Below are 23,544 nucleotides of genomic sequence, written 5' to 3' on the forward strand. Positions count from 1 at the left end.
AACGACAGAAAATTGTGGAGAAGACTTTGTAGTAAAATGAATTTTAGCACATTCTTTAACATTAATAATCATGTGAGCTTAAATGTTTTGTTCCATTTATTTCAAAATACAAAAACAGTAATAATTAAAATAATATATATATATATATATATATATATATATATATATATATATATATATATATATATATATATATCAAGTTACTGAAGAGGGTAAAGCATACCCAAATTGTCTTTATTACAACTGGCAATATTTATTTTTTTAGCACATCCATTAAAACTAGGATACCCACAAAAGGAAGCAATTCTGGTCACAAATCTTCAAAATCGATCCAAGATTACAGTCATCTATCACATAAGTCCATAAGGACACTGCATAAAAAACACTGGAGATAAAAATATATTTCCAGTTTGATTGCGTAAATGTACATGTCCACACTAAGACATGAGAGGTCCATGTTAGTATGATCCATGTGTATTACAGCTCTGTTGCAGGTCCCCATTCAACATCATCAGTTTCATCATCATCATCTACACTAAAATCATCATCTCTGTCATTTTCATCGCTGTCACTGTCGCTTCCTCTGATCTGTGTTCTTCGTATTTGCATGGCTTCGTGATGTGCCAGTCTAAAAGAAAAGATTTATAAATACATTTAAAAATAAAAAACACATTCCTTTAGTACTTTATTCTTCTGTGCTAAACTAGACAGACCATGCATAAAGACTTACACTATAAATGAAGGGGAGGGTTTCCTTTCTGGTTCTGCCATACGGGCCTGAAACAATAAAATACATGTGAAGATTAATTTCTACATCAAGTATATAAAAAAATATTTAATATTGAATGCATCCAAACAGCTTAACATGACTTAAGTCAAGTAGAGCATTTTCCTGGATCACTATCCTTATATTACTCAGTAAATCAGTGGATCTGCCAATCAATCAGATTTTAGGGTCAGGGTTAGCATTACCTTTGGGATTAGGGGCATGAAGAATGTTGCCAACCATAATTTTCCTCTTCTTGTAGAGGTGGGGTTATGTTTAGGGTAAGGATTTAGCCTTTGGTCCTGTCCCAATACCCACACGTGCATGATTTATTTTGTGTATTTGGCCCAAATGTTCAAATGGCTGTGAAGGCCACAGAACTTTTAATTACCTGATGGGACACACTTACAACATAGTGTTGTAAGATTGCAATTACTTGTACTTTAAACGTTTACTACTAGTAACATTTTTCAGACATGGGACAGTCTTGTGCACTTCCTGTTTTGCTCATAAGTAGCCAAGACCGCAAGTGTGGGTATTAGGAAAGGTTCGTTGTCGGAACTACTAGGGACATTGGTCTCAAACTCAGTTCTTGAAGGGCCACAGCTCTGCACAGTTTGGCTCTAACCCTAATCAAACAAACGACTTTGATCAACTAATCAAAGTCTTCAATATCACTAGAAACTTCCAAACAGGTGTGATTTGGGGCTGGTTGGATCTAAACTCTGCAGAGCTGTGGCCCTCCAGGAATTGAGTTTGAGACCACTCACTAAGGATGTAGATCCAGGAACCTGTCCTACTTGACTTGATGATGTTGTGATACTCTTACATTAAGGTTGAATCATCAAATCATCAGATTTTAGGATCAAGGTTAGGATTTCCTTGGGATTAGAGGCGTGAAGAACATTGTCAGTTTATTTCCCTCTGCTGTTAAAGGTAGGTTATGGTTAGGGTAAGTCTTTGTTGGCCACGGGTGTTGATCAAGGAGCATGTCCTATACTTGAATTAATAATGCTGTGCTATTCAGTCTGTAATTTGGTGGATCTATCAACTAGTCAGATTTTAGGGTCACGATTATGTTAAACTCTGGGATCACTGGGTTGAAGAACATCATTGACTTACCAGTTTCCTCTGATTATAAAGGTAGGATAAGATTAGGGTAAGTTTGGTCTTTGTTGGTCCTACTAGGGATGTTGATCCAGGAGAATGTCCTACTTAATAATGCTGTGCTACTCAAATTTGAATTAAAGGAATAGTTCACCCAAAAATGAAAATTTGATGTTTATCTGCTTACCCCAGGGGCATCCAAGATGTAGGTGGCTTTGTTTCTTCAGTAGAACACAAAGGAATATTTTTAATTCAAACCGTTGCAGTCTGTCAGTCATTTAATGTCAGTCAATGGGACTCACAGCTTTGAGAAAAAAACAAAGAACATACACCGACAATGTATCATTACGATACATTGAGGTCTAAAAACACGAAATTGTCCTGAGCGCGTTCACAACAGCCAGCCAGTCTTTGATCCATCGTAAAGCAAGAAGAAGATGCGTCACGTGCCGGGTGTTGTGTGAACGAGCTCAGGACAGTTGGACAGTGCGGCGGATCAGAGGTAAAAAAACGATATAAATACTGTTCAGTTTCTTGCACAGACGGATCGTTTCGTGTTTTTAGACCTCTGTGTTGTAACGAGCCGCAGGGTTTAATTTGGTTTTGTCTGTGTATGTTTTTTTTCTTTCAAAGCCGTGAGCCCCATTGACTGACATTATAGAACTGACAGACTGCAACGGTTTGAGTTAAAACTGCAAGTCTTTGTTTGTGTTTTACTGAAGAAACAAAGTCACCTACATCTTGGAGTAAGCAGATAAACATCAAATCAAAACTATCCCTTTAAGGTGGATTCATTAACTAATCTAATTTTAGGGTCAAGGTTAGAGTTACCTTGCAATTAGTGGACATTATTAACTTCAATCATTTCCCTCCATTTTTTTAAGGTAGGTTAAGTTGTAAGTTGTCCTTTGTTGATCCTACTGAGGATATCGATCCAGGAACATGTACGTCTTGACTAAATCATCAATCTATCATTTACATTTTCAATCTATCATTTTGTTTTTAAAGGTTGGTTATGTTAAGTTTTGTCCCACTAAGGATCAGAGATGGGCAGCTTCGGTCCTGGAGGGCCACTGTTTTGCAGAGATTAGCTCAAACCCTAATCAAACACCTGAACAAGATAATCAATGTATTCAAGATCACTAAAAAACTACAGGCCACGTGTTTGATTAGGGTTGGAGCTAAACTTTGCAGGAGAGTGGCCTTCCAGGACCGAAGTTGCCTATCCCTGATATAGATCCACAAACATGTCCTAATTGACTAAATCATGTTGTGTCTGATTGCTCCATAGGGCAGTTGCATGGGTAGTAGGTATATATAGTACCTGTTTTAATTTCTCCTCTATGGCTGAGAGTGGAGGGGTCTCTGATTGGACTGGATCTGGTGCCCTGAAGTTGGGTGGAACATCGGAAGGTGCTGGTGGCACAGCTAAGTCACCAGCACTAAAGTCTGAATCTGAGAAACTCCGCTGTGAGGGGACATCATCTTGTTGTTGGGGACTACCAGGGACAAGGCGTGGAGATCGGGGCTCTGGAACATGGAGGATGGGAGGTAGGGTGTACTCGGGCTCTTCCTCCAGGTATGGCTCTTGGTCATAGTAAGGTTCTGGACTATGATTCTGCCCAGTGGCGGGCTCTGAGGAGCGGGCCAGTGCAGTGCCGCGGTTTCTGGCGATGCCTACAGAGGGCTCTTCCAGGTCCTCGTTGTCTGTGTAGGCTTCACCATCCGTAATGGCCTCACCGTCAGTGTCCTCATAGTCGCTGGCACCACTGAGGTAGTCAGAGTTATTTTCACGGTTGAATGCGTCAAGGTCTTCATCGCTCCCTCCCTCCAACTGGACATACACCAAGTACTTGTTAACCAACTCAAGTATGAAATGCAGACTCTAAACCAATTCTACATTCACATCTTGTTGGAATTATCATAATCAAGAGATCTTAGAGATTTGATTTAGAGTTGTTGGCTATGCCACAATGATCAAGTTTCAGAAAGTTTTGAGTTCAACAAAGACAAGCAAGGTTTTTAAAGTTGAAAACTTATAATTACGTTAATTCTACATGATGTGAGTGCGCCATTTAGTACCATAATTCTCTCTAGAGTTCTTACCGCAACTTCAGAAACCCAGACCGGTTTAGATTGCTGCTGCCGAATCTTGTCTTTCAAAACATCATACCACATGTTTGTATTAGGCTGAAGATCAATCCGTGCTGTGAAGGAAACCGAAAAACCAGAGACTGTCTTTCAGAGCACATGAAAACATTTTGAAGGTATCTTCAAATAAGATTCAAACAGGGAATTCAAGACAGGCTTCAAAGGTGTACCGGAAAATAGATGACTATAGTGTTTCCTCAGCTTTAAGGCCTGAGCAAATAGGCGACGAGAGCTCTTGTTGGAGCCTGGCATGTATTTTTGCCTCATTGACTTCACGTCTTTTCGACTATGAGGATCCAAGAAGAGCACCATGGGATGGTACTGGATATAATTCAATCTTTCTACTGCAGTGGGTGTAATGTCCAGCAAGGGATGCTTTTCCTGCAAGTGAGAGCGAGTTAAAAGTGTTTGGTTTAGGTAATGTTGGTTTATTTTGCCAGCATTACTCTGTATGATAATAAAAAGTTTACCTGCTCTGCTATTCGTCTTACAGTGTCCAGTTTGATGACACTGGATGAACTTTCACTTCCACTTCTGGGTACCATTTCTATAACCAATAAAATAGTAATATTAAATGGATAGTTCACCCAAAAATCTAAATTCCGTCATTAATTACTCATGTCGATCTAAACCCCTAAGACCTTTGTTTATCTTCGGAACACAAATTAAGATATTTCTGATCCTGCATAAACGGCAACGCAACTGACTCATTCAAGGCCCAGAAATAGTCCATGTGACATCAGTGGTTCAACCTTAATTTTATGAAGCTATGAGAATAATTTTGTGCGCAAAGAAAACATGCATCATGGTACTCTCAAGAAAGCACGTCAAAGACTCGCACAGAAGAGAAGAAATTGTTGAATAAAGTCATTATTTTTGTTTTCTTTGTGCACAAAATTAATCTTGTAGCTTCATAAAATTAAGAATGAACCACTTATATCACATAGACACACAATTGCGTCGCTGTCTATGCAGGGTTAGAAACCTCTCGGATTTAATCAAAAATATCTTAATTTGTGTTCTGAAGATGAACGAAGGTCTTTCGGGTTTGGAACGACAAGAGGGTGAGTAATTAGTGACAGAATTTCCATTTTTGGGTGAACTATTCCTTTAAATGTTTGAAAGTGAGTAACCTTCAGTAGAAATGTTAAGAAACATTGATCTCAAAACCTACATCCAATTTTTCATACCTGCAACTTCAAATTCATCTGGCAACTCTCGGGCCAGCTTCTCATTTGCAATGTCATTCAGAGGACCCAAAATGACGATAGGCCGTTTGAAATTGGCTGCAAATGAGCAGGCATACATGTTACAACCAAAGACTCAACCAAGACAGAAATAATGGTCTTTTTAAAAAATTTAACTCACTAACCCTCTCTCAGAATGACTCTCTCATATGCTGGAAATTTGCCTTGAATAGTCAACTGCAAGAGGTCATCGCGGGTTCTTCTGACATTCTTTTTGGCTCCTCGGAGACCCCGTAACTTCCAGAATTCGGCTCTGGGGCCAGAGGCCTGGCGTTCAGCCGCACTGATTCTCTGTGCCTGCTCTAAATTCGCCAAAGTTTCAGCCCTGAGATAGAGAAAGAGAATCAGACACCTAGAGTACAAGCAGGAACTATAATGGAACATACTTAACAAGCATACAAACTTACCACAGCTTTGGAAGGAAGACTGAAATCTACTACTAACATACCTAGTCTGGTTAGGGATGGTGCCTTTGTCCAGCTCGTGTAGATCATTGCCCATGCGCACAGCTAGCCAGGTTCCCAGCTTCCCGCGGTGCATAGTGTCCACCACTCTGAACACCTCGCCTCTGGTGAAGCTCAAGCCAATACTGGTCTCAGCCACATGGTCAAAGTGTGTGCGGATGTAGAAAGAGTCACCAAGGCTGGACTTCAAAATCTTCTTGTAGACTAAGATGTCAAGATTAATTTGGATGTGTTATTCGCAAGTTATTTTACTTTCCCAATGGGTTTTTGTTCACAATAAGACAAGGATCCTATTGCCAATTTAGTATTATAAAAACTAAATTGGGTCAGTTTTGATTTCATGTTGACTCCTTAATCCTAATAAGGAGACACAAAGGCACTCACTGTCCATTTTGTTCTGAGTCCGGATATCGATGCGGTCGCCAGCACGGATGTTCATGAGATACATAGCTGCTTCCTCTCTGGTGAAGTGACTGAAGTCCACGCCATTCACCTACCAAAATAAGAGTCTTGAAGAAAGGCACCACTGAAAGGTTTGCTCATGTATGACATGTACGTGATTCTTTGGTCCTACCTCCAGTATCTGATCACCCTCTTGCATGCCTTGTCTCTGGCCTGGACTGTTGGGCTGGACACCACCAACAAAGATACCAACATCATTTCCTCCCACCAACCTCAACCCAACATTGCCCTCCTTCACAAAGCTGACTTGGTTCTGGTCTGAGCTGTACCTGATATAGAGAAAGTACATTTTTAAAGAAGTTTAATTTATCAAATTTTTTATTTGTTAATTAAAAGTTTAATCGGCTTATAATAACACATATTATTAATATTGCTGGGCAATGATTAATCGCATCCAAAATAAACGTTTTTGTCTTGTCTCTCATGTTTTGTCTTTGATCTGCACACAAAGAAACATTAAATTTCTCACCCCAGGTTTGGTGTTGGCACTGCGTCTGGAGGAAGTGAATAAAGTGGCTCCTCTACAGTGTTCGCTGAGATAAAACAGTTACAATTTAGTACCCAATAGTCACTCGATAATTTCACAATGTATTATGGGGGCATGCTTTTAGACTGCTGATACTCACAACTCAATATGGTGTGGTTGGGAACAGACACGTTAGAGCGGAGAGTGCCGTTAGCATGTGGGAAACTGAATGAAAGAGTCGATATTCACATTCACGCAGTGAGCCACTATGATCATGTATAATATCTTAAGGAATAGTTTGCAGCAACAAAGTTTATTGTCTTTCACCGAAACGCCTGTTGCTCTTAACCCTAATGGAAATGGACTCATACTTTCCCAAAGCCTGTTTCAATATGACATAATAAGCTATTATAAGTGAGGATTATATAAATATAGGTCAGAGGAGGCGTTTCTGACCTGTGATCACTGTTGTGGCTGGGACTCTCAAATCTCCTGACAGGCGATGGGGCTCTTTCTGATTCAGAGGAATCTGGAGGACGAACCAAAACAACAATATTACAAAGATGCAGAAATATTCAGGAACACGAAGGCAACAAGTGCATTATTCAGACCTTCAGGTGGAGGTCTGGCAGGAGCGGCTCTGAGTGAAGAATCCTGTCGGCTGTTGATGACCGGCGCTTGCATTTCAGCTCTGAGACAAAAACAATAATACAAAACTATATTTGTGAAATTTATATGCACAATGATAATATAAAATAAATAGAGCACTAGTATCTCTTACCCTGGTCTGCTTCTGGAGTTTTTACTGACTGGAGACTGTGTTCTTGGAGGAGAGTTGTAACTTACATCTGATTCAGATTCTGAGGGAGCTGATTAAATATGAAAATTACAGAGCATTATGTGTTATTAGCAATTCGAAGACAGTTTAAAATGGAAATTGAACTATTTCAAACTCAAATAAATAGCTAATGACATTTAATATGGTTTTAAAAATTAATGTGATGAATATTGTGTTTATAAATATTGCATAATGCATATAAAATGTTATAGTAATTTACAAGTGAATATTTAATGTACACATGAATAATTAATATTTACAGATTCATATTTAAATAAATATTTTTAATGGGGAAGAAAAGACAAAAATTTATTTCACATCATCAAAATTTAAAATTTATATGCATGTACTAATATGTAATTTATACATTTATGGAAAAGTAATGTGCAAATATTAAAGTGTACAATTAGAAAATTTACTTTTATATTTTAAAATATTTTATTTTAAATAATACATTTTTAATGTATACATGAATATTTAAATATTTAATATTAACTCTGATATATATATATATATATATATATATATATATATATATACACATATACATATACATATATACATACACACTCACCTAAAGGATTATTAGGAACACCTGTTCAATTTCTCATTAATGCAATTATCTAATCAACCAATCACATGGCAGTTGCTTCAATGCATTTAGGGGTGTGGTCCTGGTCAAGACAATCTCCTGAACTCCAAACTGAATGTCAGAATGGGAAAGAAAGGTGATTTAAGCAATTTTGAGCGTGGCATGGTTGTTGGTGCCAGACGGGCCGGTCTGAGTATTTCACAATCTGCTCAGTTACTGGGATTTTCACGCACAACCATTTCTAGGGTTTACAAAGAATGGTGTGAAAAGGGAAAAACATCCAGTATGCGGCAGTCCTGTGGGCGAAAATGCCTTGTTGATGCTAGAGGTCAGAGGAGAATGGGCCGACTGATTCAAGCTGATAGAAGAGCAACTTTGACTGAAATAACCACTCGTTACAACCGAGGTATGCAGCAAAGCATTTGTGAAGCCACAACACGCACAACCTTGAGGCGGATGGGCTACAACAGCAGAAGACCCCACCGGGTACCACTCATCTCCACTACAAATAGGAAAAAGAGGCTACAATTTGCACGAGCTCACCAAAATTGTACGGTTGAAGACTGGAAAAATGTTGCCTGGTCTGATGAGTCTCGATTTCTGTTGAGACATTCAGATGGTAGAGTCAGAATTTGGCGTAAACAGAATGAGAACATGGATCCATCATGCCTTGTTACCACTGTGCAGGCTGGTGGTGGTGGTGTAATGGTGTGGGGGATGTTTTCTTGGCACACTTTAGGCCCCTTAGTGCCAATTGGGCATCGTTTAAATGCCACGGCCTACCTGAGCATTGTTTCTGACCATGTCCATCCCTTTATGACCACCATGTACCCATCCTCTGATGGCTACTTCCAGCAGGATAATGCACCATGTCACAAAGCTCGAATCATTTCAAATTGGTTTCTTGAACATGACAATGAGTTCACTGTACTAAAATGGCCCCCACAGTCACCAGATCTCAACCCAATAGAGCATCTTTGGGATGTGGTGGAACGGGAGCTTCGTGCCCTGGATGTGCATCCCACAAATCTCCATCAACTGCAAGATGCTATCCTATCAATATGGGCCAACATTTCTAAAGAATGCTTTCAGCACCTTATTGAATCAATGCCACGTAGAATTAAGGCAGTTCTGAAGGCGAAAGGGGGTCAAACACAGTATTAGTATGGTGTTCCTAATAATCCTTTAGGTGAATGTATATATAAACATTCATATTTAAAATGTTTTTCATACTTAAGGTTGAGTAACAAAAAATGACAAAAATTATTTTCATGTCATTAAAATTTAAAATGTATATGTATGCATTTAAATGCAATTTATAAATTATTGGACAATTATGCGTAAATATTAATGTGTAATGTAAATGAACAATTACAGAATTTACACAATATTTAGAAAATAATGTATAACCATATACACATTATTTTTTAAATATTTAAGATTAAAATTTAATATTTACACATCAACATTTAAAAATATTTTTCATATTTAAAACTGAGGTGCAAAAAATGACAAATTATTTTCATGCCCTCAGCATTTAATTTTATATATTGTGGAAAAATAATGTGTAAATATTAATGTTTAATGTGCATGAACACTAACAGAATTTTGTGTAATTTACACATTAATATTTAGAAAATTATGTATAATAATATACACATAATTTCTTACATATTTTATATGAATATTTATTATTTACACTAACATTTTTTATTTAAAATTGACATACAAAATAAAAATGAAAGAAACCTAATTTTCATGCCATCAGTATTTAATATTTAACCTGGACTATTCACTTTATAATTGTCTCGTTCTGTACCTCTCTGTACAGGCGTTGAGGGTTTCGCCCATTTTGGGGGATCCATTATAGGGACTGACATGACCTCAGGTGTCGCCCTGCAAGAGAAAGAGGGCAGATGGGAGGATGAGAGAACAGAGGAGGATGGGGGATACATAATTATGCTTGTCCATGAAGGAAGTGGGAACTAATGTAAAATCATTGATGATTAGGAACAGAGGGAAATATTCACCTAAGGGTTTCTGGGGGTCTCTCTTGATTGGGGTGGGCTATCCATATACATAAGTGATTATATGGTCAAATTTAAAGGGATAGTTCATCCAAAAATAAAAATTCCGTCATTAATTACTCACCCTCATGTCGTTCCAAACCTGTAAGACCTTCGTTCATCTTCAGAACACAAATTAAGATATTTTTGATGCACTCCGAGAGCTCTCTGACCCTCCATAGACAGCAAGGATCCTTACACGATCAAGGCTCAGAAATGAAGAATTTGAAGAATTAAACAACGTATGCTGTTCTATGTCAGCAGCACCATACGCGGATATATTGTTTACTTTCAGATCAAAGCATAAACATACATTGCATACATTGTTTACGTATGTGATACTCTCCAAAATGGCGCTGTAGGGTGACGCGGAGGAGACAAATTGTTGAATAAAGTTGTTATTTTAGTTTTCTTTGCACACAAAACGTATTCTCGCTGTCTATGGAGGGTCAGAGAGCTCTTGGATTTCATCAAATATATCTTAATGTGTGTTCCAAAGATGAACGAAGGTCTTACAGGTTTGGAACGACATGAGGGTGAGTAATTAATGACAAAATCTCATCTTTAGGTGAACTATCCCTTTAAGTCCCAAAAATCTATTTTTCATAAGGACAAGCAGAAACTACTACAGTAAACTAATTAGATCCATATCTATGATACCTCCATCTCTTTTGCACCTCTGGATGTGCAGAATATTAACACTATGTGTTGTCTATTATATTATTTGGATAATTTGATTGTATACTTATAAATTTAGATCTTAGATCCAAGATTATCTACATCTTAGAAGGAATATTTTCTTTTTCAGTGACATCAACATACTACAAGAGAAAACTCAGGTTGATTCGGTGTCTTTTATTTTAAAAGATCACACATCACATTTTCAGATATCACAATGAAACAAAATTACATGAGTGTATACAAACAACAATGCAAAAAAAAAATAAAGCAAATAAAAAACAAAATAAACTGTTTTCTCATGGAGTGCAGACAGATGATCGGCCCTACTGAAAGAGTCCGATGCGAGGCCTCCCTCATGTGTACCTGTATCTATTGCGCGACTCCTGGCTGCGCTGAGGTCCGGTACTATCGTCTGATTCGGACTCTGATGCAGCTGTATGGAAAAGACATGTTCTTGAATGAGTCTGCTAGAATGGCCACAAAAATGGCACAAATAAATGTGCTGTGGGGTGAAAATCACCTCTGGGTGGAGGCCTGTAGGGAGACGCCATGCGGCGAGGGAAATCCTGAGACATGCCATGAGAGGAAGACTTCATACCCGGAGGAGGAAGATCAGGAAGCACCCTGGGAAAAGAGTTATGAAGAGGCAATGAAGACATTTCTAGTTCAGTAGTCGATAGCTCATTAAAAACTTGTGAATGAACAAAGGTTGACATGCATGTTTGTAAACTGTTAAACCAAGGGTGTCCAAACCTGTTCCTGAAGGGCCACTATCCTGCAGAGTTTAGCTCCAACCCTAATTAAACACACCTAAACCAGCGAAACAAGGTCTTCAGACTCACTAGAAGCAAATGTTTTGGAGCTGGTTGGAGCTAAACTCTGCAGGATGTTGGCCCTCCAGGAGCAGGATTGGACACCCCTGTGCTTAACTTAACTTCATGAACATCATCCGGTCTGATAATTGTTTAAAGAAAGGAACTGGTTGGGAAAAAAAACAGGTTTCTCTGTTTCCAATCATTCTTGAAGTAGATCAGTCTTTTAGACAATTTAATGACTTATTGATATTGAAAAGGTGCTTAAGATTTCATTTGCATTGGGTGTTTGCTGCTCATGTTGTGAACTCATACTTGTATCTGGAGTGATTTTCAGGTTTGGGACTCTCACGCCTTGGGGGTGGAGAGGCATTTCGGTCTGAATCGGATTCAGAAATGGCTGGTCACACAAAACAAATGGCCATTAAGCTACTGAGATTATATCACTGACAACATTTATGCATATCATTAACTGAATCATCAGTTTTTAATTCCAGAGTTGGTTATATGTCATTTGTACTATGTGTCAGAGTGCTTTTGAGGCAGACCTCTGCGAGGCTGAGAGGCCGTGGAGGAGTTCCAGCTCTGGGTGACGGGTGAGGCTCGAGGGTTTGGCAATGCAGAGATCCCGGAGAGAACCCTGAAACGGACAAATCAAACACGTGAGCCATGCACCTCACCCAAACAAATAGCAACATGAAAAGACTAGCAAAACAAAACAAGTAAAAAAAACAACACAAAACAAAAAACAGAAAAAGTAAAACAAAACAGCAAAACAAAACAAAAACAGACAGACCCACCTCCCCACAAAAAAAAAAAAAAAAGACAAAACATCCTCACAGAAAAAGCAGACAAACACACACGCACATACAACCCCCCCACCCCCAGCAAAACACAGCCAGAAAAAAACAGCAAAACAAAGAAAAATAAATAAATAAAAAGATACAATTAAATTAGTAATTTTATAAGGCATTCATTAGTTCAGTTTCATCATCATTTCTGAACAAAACTAAATACAACATGATATATACAGTATAACTATGGTGCTGCAGAGTCATAATTTACATGAAGCCATATTTACTTGTATCGGTCTCGGTTATCAAGAGTGCCATGTCTTGATGCTGGAGGGGAGTTGCTGCGGCCCGATTCAGACTCTGAGGGAACTGCACAAGAGCCAAAGCATCATTCAGCCACTTACATATACAACAATGGACGAAGTATTAAGGGCAAAACTTCTCGGTCATGATAAGCTATGATTGTCATATTGAATTAGGCTAAATGTGTTACTAAGACTCACCTCTGCGAGGGGGCATTGATTGAGCGGGTCTTGTGAGTGTAGAGCGCAAAGGAGGCGATTCTCGTGGTTTTGACACAGGATTGGCACGGTTTCTGTGGATAAAAGGGCTCTGTTGGTGCAAAGATCGTTTAAATAAAAAGGAAATTAAGTCACAGTTGATATGTTCACCTGCGAGAACGACGATCTCTTGGACGGGATGTTCGGTTTGTGGGGAGGTCAGAATCCAGGTCTGAGATTTCTTCAGGCAAAAATTTAAAAGTTAAAATTAAAACCCACCTTATTAGAGTGCTGCAGGGATGACGTACTATTGTAGGCCAAAACAAGGAATCCATCATTCCGAATTCAATGGCGAACAGGTACTGCGTGTCATCTACTCAAAATGTTTTTAAATAGACTGAAAGAGTTGTCGAAAGCTAAGCTTAATGGCGGGGTTTTTTTTATTAGGTTTTGTTGAGGGAACCTGGGTGATGCCAACCGGGTTGGATTACAAAAATATGTCATCATGTCAGCGCTCTATACGGCACAGATCAGCTGTGTGCTGTAAAAACATCTACACTCACCCTCCAGCTCTGAGCTACTGTCTTGCCGCTTCTCGTCGGCACTGTTTTGAGGACTGTCCTCCACTTCAGGAATGCTGACAAGGAACTTTCTGTCATCCCTCAACACCAACATGGTCAATTTACCTCTAGACTTCTCCACCAGGTGCTTGGTCTCCAGCAAGGACAGATTTTCTGTCGTCATGCCGTTAATCTAAACCAGAATTTTCAAAACGGTTACACAACAACACATGCATTAGAACGGTTTCTAAAGAACCAGCTCTTCACCTTTAAAACAAGGTCTCCTTCCTGAAGACTGCCCTCTTTGGCAGCCAGACCAGTGGGAGTCATGTGTTTGATAAAAATTTGGCTCCCCAACTTCATTCCGTACTCTACAGAGAGAAACACGTTAAAATCTTGGCAAGAACCACTAATATTTGCGCAACGCAAAGCCGTTGTGATTCTGACCGTCTGTGGGTTTTTTCTTGATCAGAGTTGTTCTGATGGGTTTGTCTTGCACATCCTGATTGGGAAGTCTCTTGAAGCCAGACATGATGGGAAGGTCGTGACCGTTGCGGTCAGGCGTCACGCTTCGAGCTCGTCGGTTACGGCTGGTGTCGTTGTTGCGCTGACCCCTCTTCTGTGGCATATCGTCGTCTAGTATGTTGGATTGTGAGGCAGAACGTGTAGGTCTGTTGCTCACAGGGATCTGAATTGTGCGTGGCCTCTTCACAGTCTACAAAATGAACAAACAAATTAGCATTTTTTATTTGTAAATTTATTGAATTCAGTTCAAATGCAAAGATTTTATATCACTGTTTACTTTATGAATGTTTCACCGAGATATTTCATGAATGATTTGGCAATGTTTTCACTTACAATGTTCACCGTTTTCCCACACTTCCTCAGATTTTGAATAGTGTAAAGTGAGGTGACTTTCTCCATCGAAACACCATTCACCATAACTATCTGATCCCGTGTCCTGTGGGCAATATATCACGTGAGTCTCTATCACAAAAATAATCTGCCAAATATGTTTGAGTTGGTTTTTCCATCTTGTACATAAACATGACAGGTCAGACAGGATTAGACAGGATGTGTGGGAGGAAGTCGTGTTCGTCTGGACGTGTACTCACTGAAGACGACCCATGGCAGGGCCGCTGGGAAGCACGTCAGAGACCACCACTGCTGTGTCCCCATTAACTGGCTTGTCAAGCCCACCTGAGACCGCAAAACCAAAGCCGACCTTGGAATCCTGTAAACGAAAGAATAAACAAAGTAATGAACGATCAAACAAAACAGAATGAAAGAAAATAAGAAATTAAAGAAGCTAAAGAACAAAAAAAATTAAGAATAAGAAGCAAATAAACAGAATGAAATAAATGAAAGAAAGAAATCAAATAAATGAAAGATACAAAAACTAAGAAAAAACTAAAAGAACAAAAAAAAAGAAAGAATGAGAGAAGCAAAGAAACAGAATGAAATGACAAAATAATGAATGATAGAATGCATGAAAGAAAAAAGAAAGAAAGAAAGAAAGAAAAAGAAAGATAGAAAGATCAAATGAAAAAGAAAAACAACAGAAGAAAGAAATAACAAATGAGTGAATAATAAATGAAAGAAGCAAAAAAGAATGAAATAAAACAAGATTTAACAAATAAAAAACAATGAAGGAAAAGTGAAAGAAAAACATTTCTAAAAAAAATAAAATCTGTTAAAAATAAAATAAATAACCACAAGACAACAAATACGCAAACAAAAAAGTTCAAAGGAACGAACAAACAAAAAAAAGATTAGAATAAAAATATATAGAAATAATAGAAATATTATATAAAATATGTAGAAATACATATAGAAAGATAAAACAAACTAAAATTATGAAAGAAAAAAAAGAAAAGGGAAAAGAAAAATCAAATGGATGAATAAAGTAATTTAAAAAAAGTTAATAAATAAAAAAAAAAAACTGTATGAAGGCAACTTCTTTCTAGACTGAAATGCACCGCATGACCCCAAACTTGACATTCCAAAATTTCGGGTGTGTCCTAGTGACAGGTGGAAACAACTCTTATGACAATCTTGGTATCACAATTGCTTGCTAAACTTTTCCGTCTCGACTTTCAATTGTTAGGGAAACTCTACTCCTGGTGTCACGTTCTCTGACACACCTGTACAGAGCTCGATAAAGGTGTGGCTAAAGCGAATTAAACCCTCAAGTCGCAACTTACTTTCGGTAACGTGACTGTGTGCTGCTCCCATATCATCATCTCCTCCATGTCTGCTTTCTGAAACAAGAAAGAAACAGCTACATTCAAATGTGCAACATCAAGCAAACAACAACAAAGATACATTGTTTACAAATCTACCAAACAAAGATCGGTTCAGACGAAAAGCACTAGTTTTTGAGGGCCTCACTTTTTTCCAGCACTCGGCTGTTGTTTGTCAGCTCGGCCGAGCATGAGAAGGAATGGCTCTAGCTGAGCATGCTCGCACCTGCTGAATTCCTGTTGTACAGGTACATGGGGGCGGAGCCAGTGCGTGACATGTCGATACCCGACACTTCTTCACAAACGGCTCACCAAACCAATACACAGTCTGAGAATACACGTCTCTCACTGAGTAGCTAAAATCACTGGCATGCCATTTGATTTTGAAACTGACCAATGGAAACTTGCCAACATATGATGACCTAAATTACAAATACTAGTCAGTTGTGACTGGTACATCTATTATGGGTACAATACCCTATTCCAAAGTTCATATTTAGCACGGCTATATATGATACAAGTTAGTTTCTTTATTGTAAATGAGCAATGAATGCTTCCTAAAATTAGCTGAATTTTATTACCTAACATTTGATTGTTTTACGTGTCCACAAACAAAGACCTGCAATCACCATGACATACTCTGAGAGCGGTTTCTATTGGACCAGAGAATTCCTGGAATGTTTCCCATGTTTTTATTGGCCACTGTCGGCAAGCAAAGGTCACAGAATCTCTGTTCACAAAGCTGATCAACCATAGCAAAACGAACACATCTACAAATACCACTCATTTTCTTCAGAAAATATAAAAATCTAGCTGTGACTCTGTGAGTGTCCCCTAAACAAATTAACAAATGTTATATAAATTAATGAACATACTGCATTATATAAATCTATAAATATTATATTAACATATTATATAAAAATATTTTTATTCACCAAGGATGCATAAAAGGGATAGTTGACCCAAAAATGAAATTAGGCCTACCCCATGATTTACTGGTGTCAAGCCATGTTAGCTGTATGCGACTGTATTCAGACGAATACAATTGGAATTATATTAAAAAAATGTCCTGGCTCTTTCCAGCTTTATAATGGCAGCGAATGGGTGTTGAGATTTTGAAGTCCAATAAAGTGCATCCATCCATCATAAAAAGTGCTCCACACAGCTCTGGGGGGTTAATATAGGCCTCCTGAAGTGAGTCGATATGTTTGTGTAAGAAAAATATCCATATTTAAAACTTTATAACCGTCATTTCTAGCTTTCGCTAATTGTCGTTGACGAGAGAGTGGCGTTTGGCATAGCGTAAGCTCTAGTGAAAATATGCTAGTTTTTTTTTTACATAAAAAGAAAACCAATCTCCTCTTGGCTTATATCAAACTGGCTAGGCTTCGGATATTTTTCTTTACAAATCTCCATTTTGTACTTCAATATGTGATAGGTGTTTTGATTTGCTCTCTTCTCCGTGCTTTCGCATTCGTTATTTCTCATCGGAGGTATGTGTTACACCTATACTAGAGATTAGCAAGAGATTACGATATATAAAAAGTTTTAAATATGGATATTTTTCTTACACAAACACATCGATTCGCCTCAGAAGGCCTTTATTAACCCACTGGAACAGTGTGGAGCACTTTTTATGATGGATGGATGCACTTTATTGGACTTCAAAATCTCATCACCCATTCGCTGCCATTATAAAGCTTGGAAGAGCCAGGATATTTTTAATATGAAATAATTCTAAAAGAAGTCTGAAAGAAGAAAGTCATATACAGCTAGGATAGCTTAAAGGTGGGTAAATCATGGGGTAATTTAAATTTTTGGGTGAACTATCCCTTTAAATTGATTCAAAGTGACAGTAAAGACATTTGTAATGTTAAAAAAACCTGCATTTCAAATAAATGCCGTTCTTTTGATTTTTCCATTAATCAAAGAATCCTGAAAAAAGCAACAGTTTCCAGCACATGCAGCACAACTGTTTTCAACATTGAGAATAAAAATAAATGTTTTTTCAATCATCAAATCAGCACATTAGATTGATTTCTCTTCAATATGTGATTGTGAAGACTGAAGAAAATTCAGCTTTGCCATCACATGAATAAACTTCAAACAGAGAACAGTTATTTTAAACCATAATCATTTTTCATAATATTACTGTTTTTACTGTATATTTCTGATATGAAATGACTATGGCTACTGTTGATGACAGCAACATTAGTCCTAAAGGAAGTGGCTCACACTGAGGAGAGCAGGGATGCAAATATCAGAATTACTCTTTTCTAGGAAACTCCCTTCATGGAATATGTTAGACTCTTAACAGTCTAGTGTTCCTACACCTGTTCTGACATACTACTGCGTCTGACTATGCTGTAGTTTATGAAACACATCACTGCACAAAGCCTTAGACACAAAAAGCTAATGGGTCACCAGACTCCATTCATTTATGTGAACTAGCATAAACCTAACCAGCACAATCCTGGAATCATATGGATGAGTTTTTGTCATTTTAGAGATTAATCACAGATTCACTTTCATTATATTGAAAAGAGCAGCCAGGAGCAGCCAGGATATTCCTCAAAATATCTTCTTTTGTGCGTTACGGAAAAAAAAAAAAAAAAAAAAAAAAAAAAAAAAAAAAAAAACAGTCATACGAGGGTGAATAAATGATCACAGAGATTTCATTTTTGGGTGAGCAGTCCCTTTAAGAGTCATAGATAAAATCGTACAACGTGTAGTAAAAAAAAGAAGAAGTGTGCATCTAGAAAATGACTAAAATCACAACCCTGCCCATGAGTAAAGCACATGACTCCTGCAATTAGTGTATTACAAATAAGTACACTATTTGCCAATTTATCGTACACAATCTGTTCATAATTAAGGCTATTTTACGCTTCCGTAACCCTATAACAGTAACAAAAGTATCACACTACAAGTACAACAGGTGCAAGTCAGTATTTACAGTCCCATCTGTGTCATTACATGGCTCAGATGACACATCCCGCTGTTTAGTAAACTTAAGACATCTCATGTTAGGCACATTCAACTACTAGCATTAACAACTAATACTTACCGTCCCTTTAAATCTCACTTCCATTTCCAGAACTAAATAAGGTCGTCAACCTTATTAGCATAGGAAAGTAAACAAAACAGGGTATCTGAAATATTGGATTCAATATAGTATCTCCATTTTTGGTGATGCACCTGACAAGCAGTTCACTTCCTGTAGTCCACAGAAAATATGAACACATATGGTTGATGAGGACAAAAACAAACTGTGTACGAACCCCCACCTGAGCCCAAGGAACGCTCCACCCACTAGTTTAATAAATCCTTTGGTACTTTCTGATATTTACTGTCCCTCAAGGAATTAAGGAGGAACTGGGATCTCTAGGTGGGGCGGTCTCCATTCACTGAGACAATGCCACCTTATGAAGACTAGTGATGGATAGAATGGTTTACTTAAGGTTTCATAATCCATACTTGGTATCCAAGGCATTGAAAACCACAAAAATATGTCTTTTTCCCAAACATTTTGGGACTAAGAAAACACTACAGTAGCTTTTCCTCTGATAACAAGCCGTGGAGTTGCTAAAGGAAGCTGATGCGGTTACACTGATAATCATTACCCCGGCCTGTTAATGTTTAATCTGCATACTGGCCTAGTGAAGGTTTCTGCATATATTGGGCTTGAGGAAGCAGAACACGAAGATTAACACTTAGTATTGAAGTGTAGCATGTGGGTCAGTGACATTTAGTATAAATGTCCACAATCAGTGTTGTTTTACTATTTTAAAAAAATTATATTACAGTATTTTTACTATCTTGAATAAGGTTATTTTATATTTCCAGTTTTTGTTTTTAGTAACTGGTTATGTGCTTTTGTCATTTGTATTAGTTTTTCAATATTTATATTTAGCTTAAATATAATTGTATTTCAGTTACAGTATTTATTTCAGTAAGCTGCAAATTGCAAAATGTCTGATTTCCAATTATTTTTTTACACACACACACACACACACACACACACACACACACACACACACAATGTAATATATCTATTCATTTACTAACTGCTTGTTTTCTTAAAAAAAGAAACTAACACTAGCTTGTTCTATTATTTTTCTATTCTATCGGTTTTCTTTTTATTTATTATATAATTAAAAAAACAACCTTGCTATGTGTACTGCGTTAAGCTAACTGAGACTTGTTATAGCACTTGCATATCATTACTCTTTTGTTGATTTTGATTGTTTCTATTGTCCTCATTTGTAAGTCGCATTGGATAAAAGTGTCTGCTAAATGACTAAATGTAATAATATTAAATACAGTATACATATATGTAACAATAATAACACTATCCACAATAATATATTTTTTTAATTTGTCCTCCACCACTTTCTTCTGTGCAACATAAAGGTATCTTGAGGAATGTCACAGTGTGTTTTCTCTCTCCACTCAATGGAAGTTGGTTACAATAATGTTTACATCAACTATCTGTTCTGCAGAAGAAAGAAAACCATTCAGGTTTGGAACGACATGAGGGTAGAGTAAATGATGACAATTTTCATTTTTATGGTGAACTATCCCTTTAAGACAAACATATAACAACATGCTAAAAACCACTCTGAACACCTTAGCAACAGCATAGCAACAGGCACATTTAATTACTAATGGAACACGGCTGGATGTCCCATATCAAAGACATGGGCTTCGTCGCTGTAGTTAGGCCTACATAAAAATACATTTAAGAAGTGTCAAAATCTATTGTTCTGCATCATAGCAGAAAACATTAGGAAACAAAGAACATATGAGATGTTTCTACGCACCCCTCCATCAGGGAACATTCTCAGAACTTTGGGTAACGCTCTGGCAAAGTTCCCTCAAAGTCATGAATGAACATTAATCCAGTGACATTAATAGAACGTTCATTCAAAGTGATCGGGTCTTTAATACCATGCCCATAACTTTTACACTACAATAAGCAAACTTAATGCTCTCTCTAATGTACGAAGACAATCAATTTTAAAACCTTTACCCCCGGTTTCCCAGACAAGGCTTGAGTCTAGTCCCAGACTAAAGTGTAAGTCTGAGCTGTTTTAACTGAAAGAAGCTTGCACTGACTGATCTTAAAATATATCAGTGCATATGTTTTTTGTCTCAAGATGCACACCAGTAATGTTTTTTCGAAGGCATGTTAATAGAAATTACTTAAATTTCCTAATTGAACAATGGCCTAATCCTGGCTTAGTCTAAACCCTATCTGTGAAACCGGTGTTAGCAAAATGTTAGCAAAATGTTCTTAAAACATACTTTTGTTAGTAGGGCAGGCCGACTGAAACCTTAGACATCAACACACCTCCTTTTCAGAGTGTAAAAACTCATAGGCTACAATGACAGTTGAATACAGTTAATGGAAATACTACATACTGTACTAATCAAGCAAAAACATGTCCTTCAAAACTAGTATATCTTTGGCTCAGACCTGTGAATAACATCACTGAAGAGAAATGTGGATATATGGGAAAGCAGTTTCTCGAAACCACAAAGCACGTATTGACTCAGATGAGTGGCAGAACCAGTAGAGCCAGGTTAGACTGAGTTTACTGCAGCACGGTTTCAATCATGTGTCTCATTTCTGCGAATCGGTTCTTTTGAACAGAACTTCAAGGAATCGATTAAAGTACCTCCTCACTGTAAACGCGCTAAACATTATTGCTGTTAAACTTACTTCTCGGTTTATCAGTCATATCCTTGGTTGACTCTAAAACTCACTGGTTCTCGGTTCATTAGAAGTCAGAAAATGACCCCAAAAAGTCCTAAAAATGGTGCTCTGTTCAGTTCCGTTCACTCAAGAATCACTTTTTTCGTACGATTCGTTCAGACAGGATTTGTGAACTGGCTCGACATGTTCTTTAAAAAGATTCGATTCAACCTTAGTTTATGAATTTTAATGAATTAATGAATCGATTTAAAATGAACAACGGTTCTCATAATGCAATAGATACATTAATAGATATTTATCTTTACGTGGGAATATTAATTTACTATAAATTACAAAAAAATTGAGGACATATCGCTACGTATGTTTACTTACAACCATTAACATGGTTTCTCTTATGAATGATATTAAAGTGCATCAACATTATTCATAGATGTCAACAAATCTGAACTTTGCTAAAAACTATTCTAGCCTACAGGGAAGACGTAGGAACAGAAAATGCTCAAAATTGAGGATCAATAAAGTGTCTTTTTGCGCAAAACAATCTGGCAACACACAGCTAACTCAACCCAGAGAAGCAGAATATAAGAATCATGTATAATCTAAAATATTTGAGGTTTTGTTTACATAACATCACCAATTATTTACAATTTTGACGTAATTTCCAGTCAAACAGCTTACACTTCAGCAGAATGTGAAACATGACAAACAATCGATACAACCAAACAAAGCAGAAAAGAAAAACGCTCGACTCACCTTATTATGTGTCCGCTTTAAAAATCAATACAAAAAAATCACAGGTAATTGGAGGCCTTCCAGGGCCTGGCACCTGCAGTTTTCTAATAAGGTGTCGTTATATTTCCCAGCATCTGTCTATACTGCGCCTGATCGTGTACCTGTAAGCAGGGGGAGGGGCTTAATACAGGTGGGTTAGGCAGTTTCGTCATGAAGCTAGTTTCTGTACCTAACACAGTGGCTTTTTGATCTTATTTTCCACAAAATAGGCTACATTGAGTACAAGTCTTTGTGTTAAAATAAGACAAGCTAATTTGAGGTTTAAATAGTTTTTATATTAATATCTACTGTGCTATAAAAATATTTTTAGATTTTTTTCCCCCTTTGTTATTTTGTCTAAAAATACTTTTAGATGTCTTTAAAAAAATATTTTTCACTATTTAGTGTAAAATAATTATTTCCCCTACTCTGTAGCGCCCTCATCCGGAAAGCGCGCTATTGAACAATGTTGCCAAGTTCAGGGTTTTCCCGCGGAATTGGGCTACTTTAACACTGTTACCGCGGGTTGATGAATGGGAATTTTACCAGGGGAACCTCTCTAAAAAAACTAAGAAACATGTATTTATCCCCCGTGATACGATCCCTCGATTGGGCTTGTTTTGAGTAGCAATTGAGCGGATTTTGTTGTGAAAATCTGGCAACCCTGCGCCAGAAGTGCGTTATTAGCTGCTGCTAGTTTTCTATTTCAACTAAACACGATTCCAAATCAAAATAAGATAAGATTTTTTAAAATATTAGGAAGAGTACATATTTTACGCAAAATAGCAAGCTACCATGAAATGCTTTGTTGTGCCACTGCAATTTGCAAGTTATATTTTCAAACTGGAACGAATAAATTAATGGTGCATGGTGTCAAGTGTAATATACAAAATGGTATATAATTTTAATTATGAAATTTCATACGTTTACAAAAGGTATGGTGTTACCATCTTGACACTGGTACCAAAACTATGATATGGTAGCATTTGAAGTAGGCTACCTTACAGAATCATTAAGATCAATTGTTGTCAACCTGAGGACAGGTGACCACTAGGGGGCCTTAGTAAACTCCCAAAAGAGCCAAAGAAATGTCTTCTAAAATTTGTGTATTAAAATAAATTTATATTGAAACATTCAAAGCCAATAACCGGTTCAATGCACAAACCAACATATTTATATACTTCTAGAGAAAAATCAAGAAAAACATCAGCTAAGCTATACAATAAAATTATTAATTTAATTATTTTCATTTTTTCCCTTTAAATGTCTCATTAGTAATCTACAATTTTTGTATTGGCAACATAA

General features: G+C 37.4%; 1 protein-coding gene across 2 annotated transcripts; it reads right to left on the reverse strand.

The window, feature by feature from the left end:
• Positions 1-206: 206 nt before the first annotated feature.
• LOC306867457 (tight junction protein ZO-3-like) lies at positions 207-22,357 on the reverse strand. Of its 2 annotated transcripts, none has more exons than XM_079413115.1 (31): positions 22,222-22,357; positions 15,711-15,767; positions 14,622-14,740; positions 14,365-14,467; positions 13,954-14,221; positions 13,774-13,877; positions 13,510-13,699; positions 13,118-13,187; positions 12,950-13,041; positions 12,734-12,815; positions 12,201-12,292; positions 11,968-12,052; positions 11,361-11,464; positions 11,204-11,273; positions 9,913-9,989; positions 7,445-7,532; positions 7,275-7,354; positions 7,120-7,192; positions 6,824-6,888; positions 6,667-6,730; positions 6,310-6,466; positions 6,120-6,228; positions 5,720-5,939; positions 5,397-5,596; positions 5,215-5,310; positions 4,495-4,571; positions 4,195-4,405; positions 3,980-4,080; positions 3,198-3,707; positions 731-777; positions 207-628 (listed from the first exon to the last, which is right to left on the reverse strand). In XM_079413115.1, exons 2-31 carry the CDS (start codon positions 15,756-15,758, stop codon positions 478-480), a joined length of 3,753 nt encoding a protein of 1,250 aa, XP_079269241.1. In that variant the 5' UTR covers positions 15,759-15,767; positions 22,222-22,357; the 3' UTR covers positions 207-477. The 2 variants fall into 2 exon arrangements, with proteins under 2 accessions (XP_079269241.1, XP_079269240.1); XM_079413114.1 differs by lacking the exon at positions 22,222-22,357 and adding an exon at positions 18,817-18,930 and having other exon boundaries at positions 240-628.
• Between the last annotated feature and the right edge of the window lie 1,187 nt (positions 22,358-23,544).

Source organism: Barbus barbus, assembly GCF_936440315.1.
Source record: "Barbus barbus genome assembly, chromosome: 49".
Lineage (NCBI taxonomy): Eukaryota > Metazoa > Chordata > Actinopteri > Cypriniformes > Cyprinidae > Barbus > Barbus barbus.

Excerpts from the sequence above, each read along its gene's own strand:
- LOC306867457 (XM_079413114.1), bottom strand. The coding sequence starts at position 18,840 with ATGGAAGTGAGATTTAAAGGGACG. Across the intron at positions 12,816-12,949 it reads ATCAATGCCCCCTCGCAGAG|TTCCCTCAGAGTCTGAATCG; the intron begins GTGAGTCTTAGT and ends GCTCTTGTGCAG. Across the intron at positions 6,229-6,309 it reads AGGGTGATCAGATACTGGAG|GTGAATGGCGTGGACTTCAG; the intron begins GTAGGACCAAAG and ends TTATTTTGGTAG.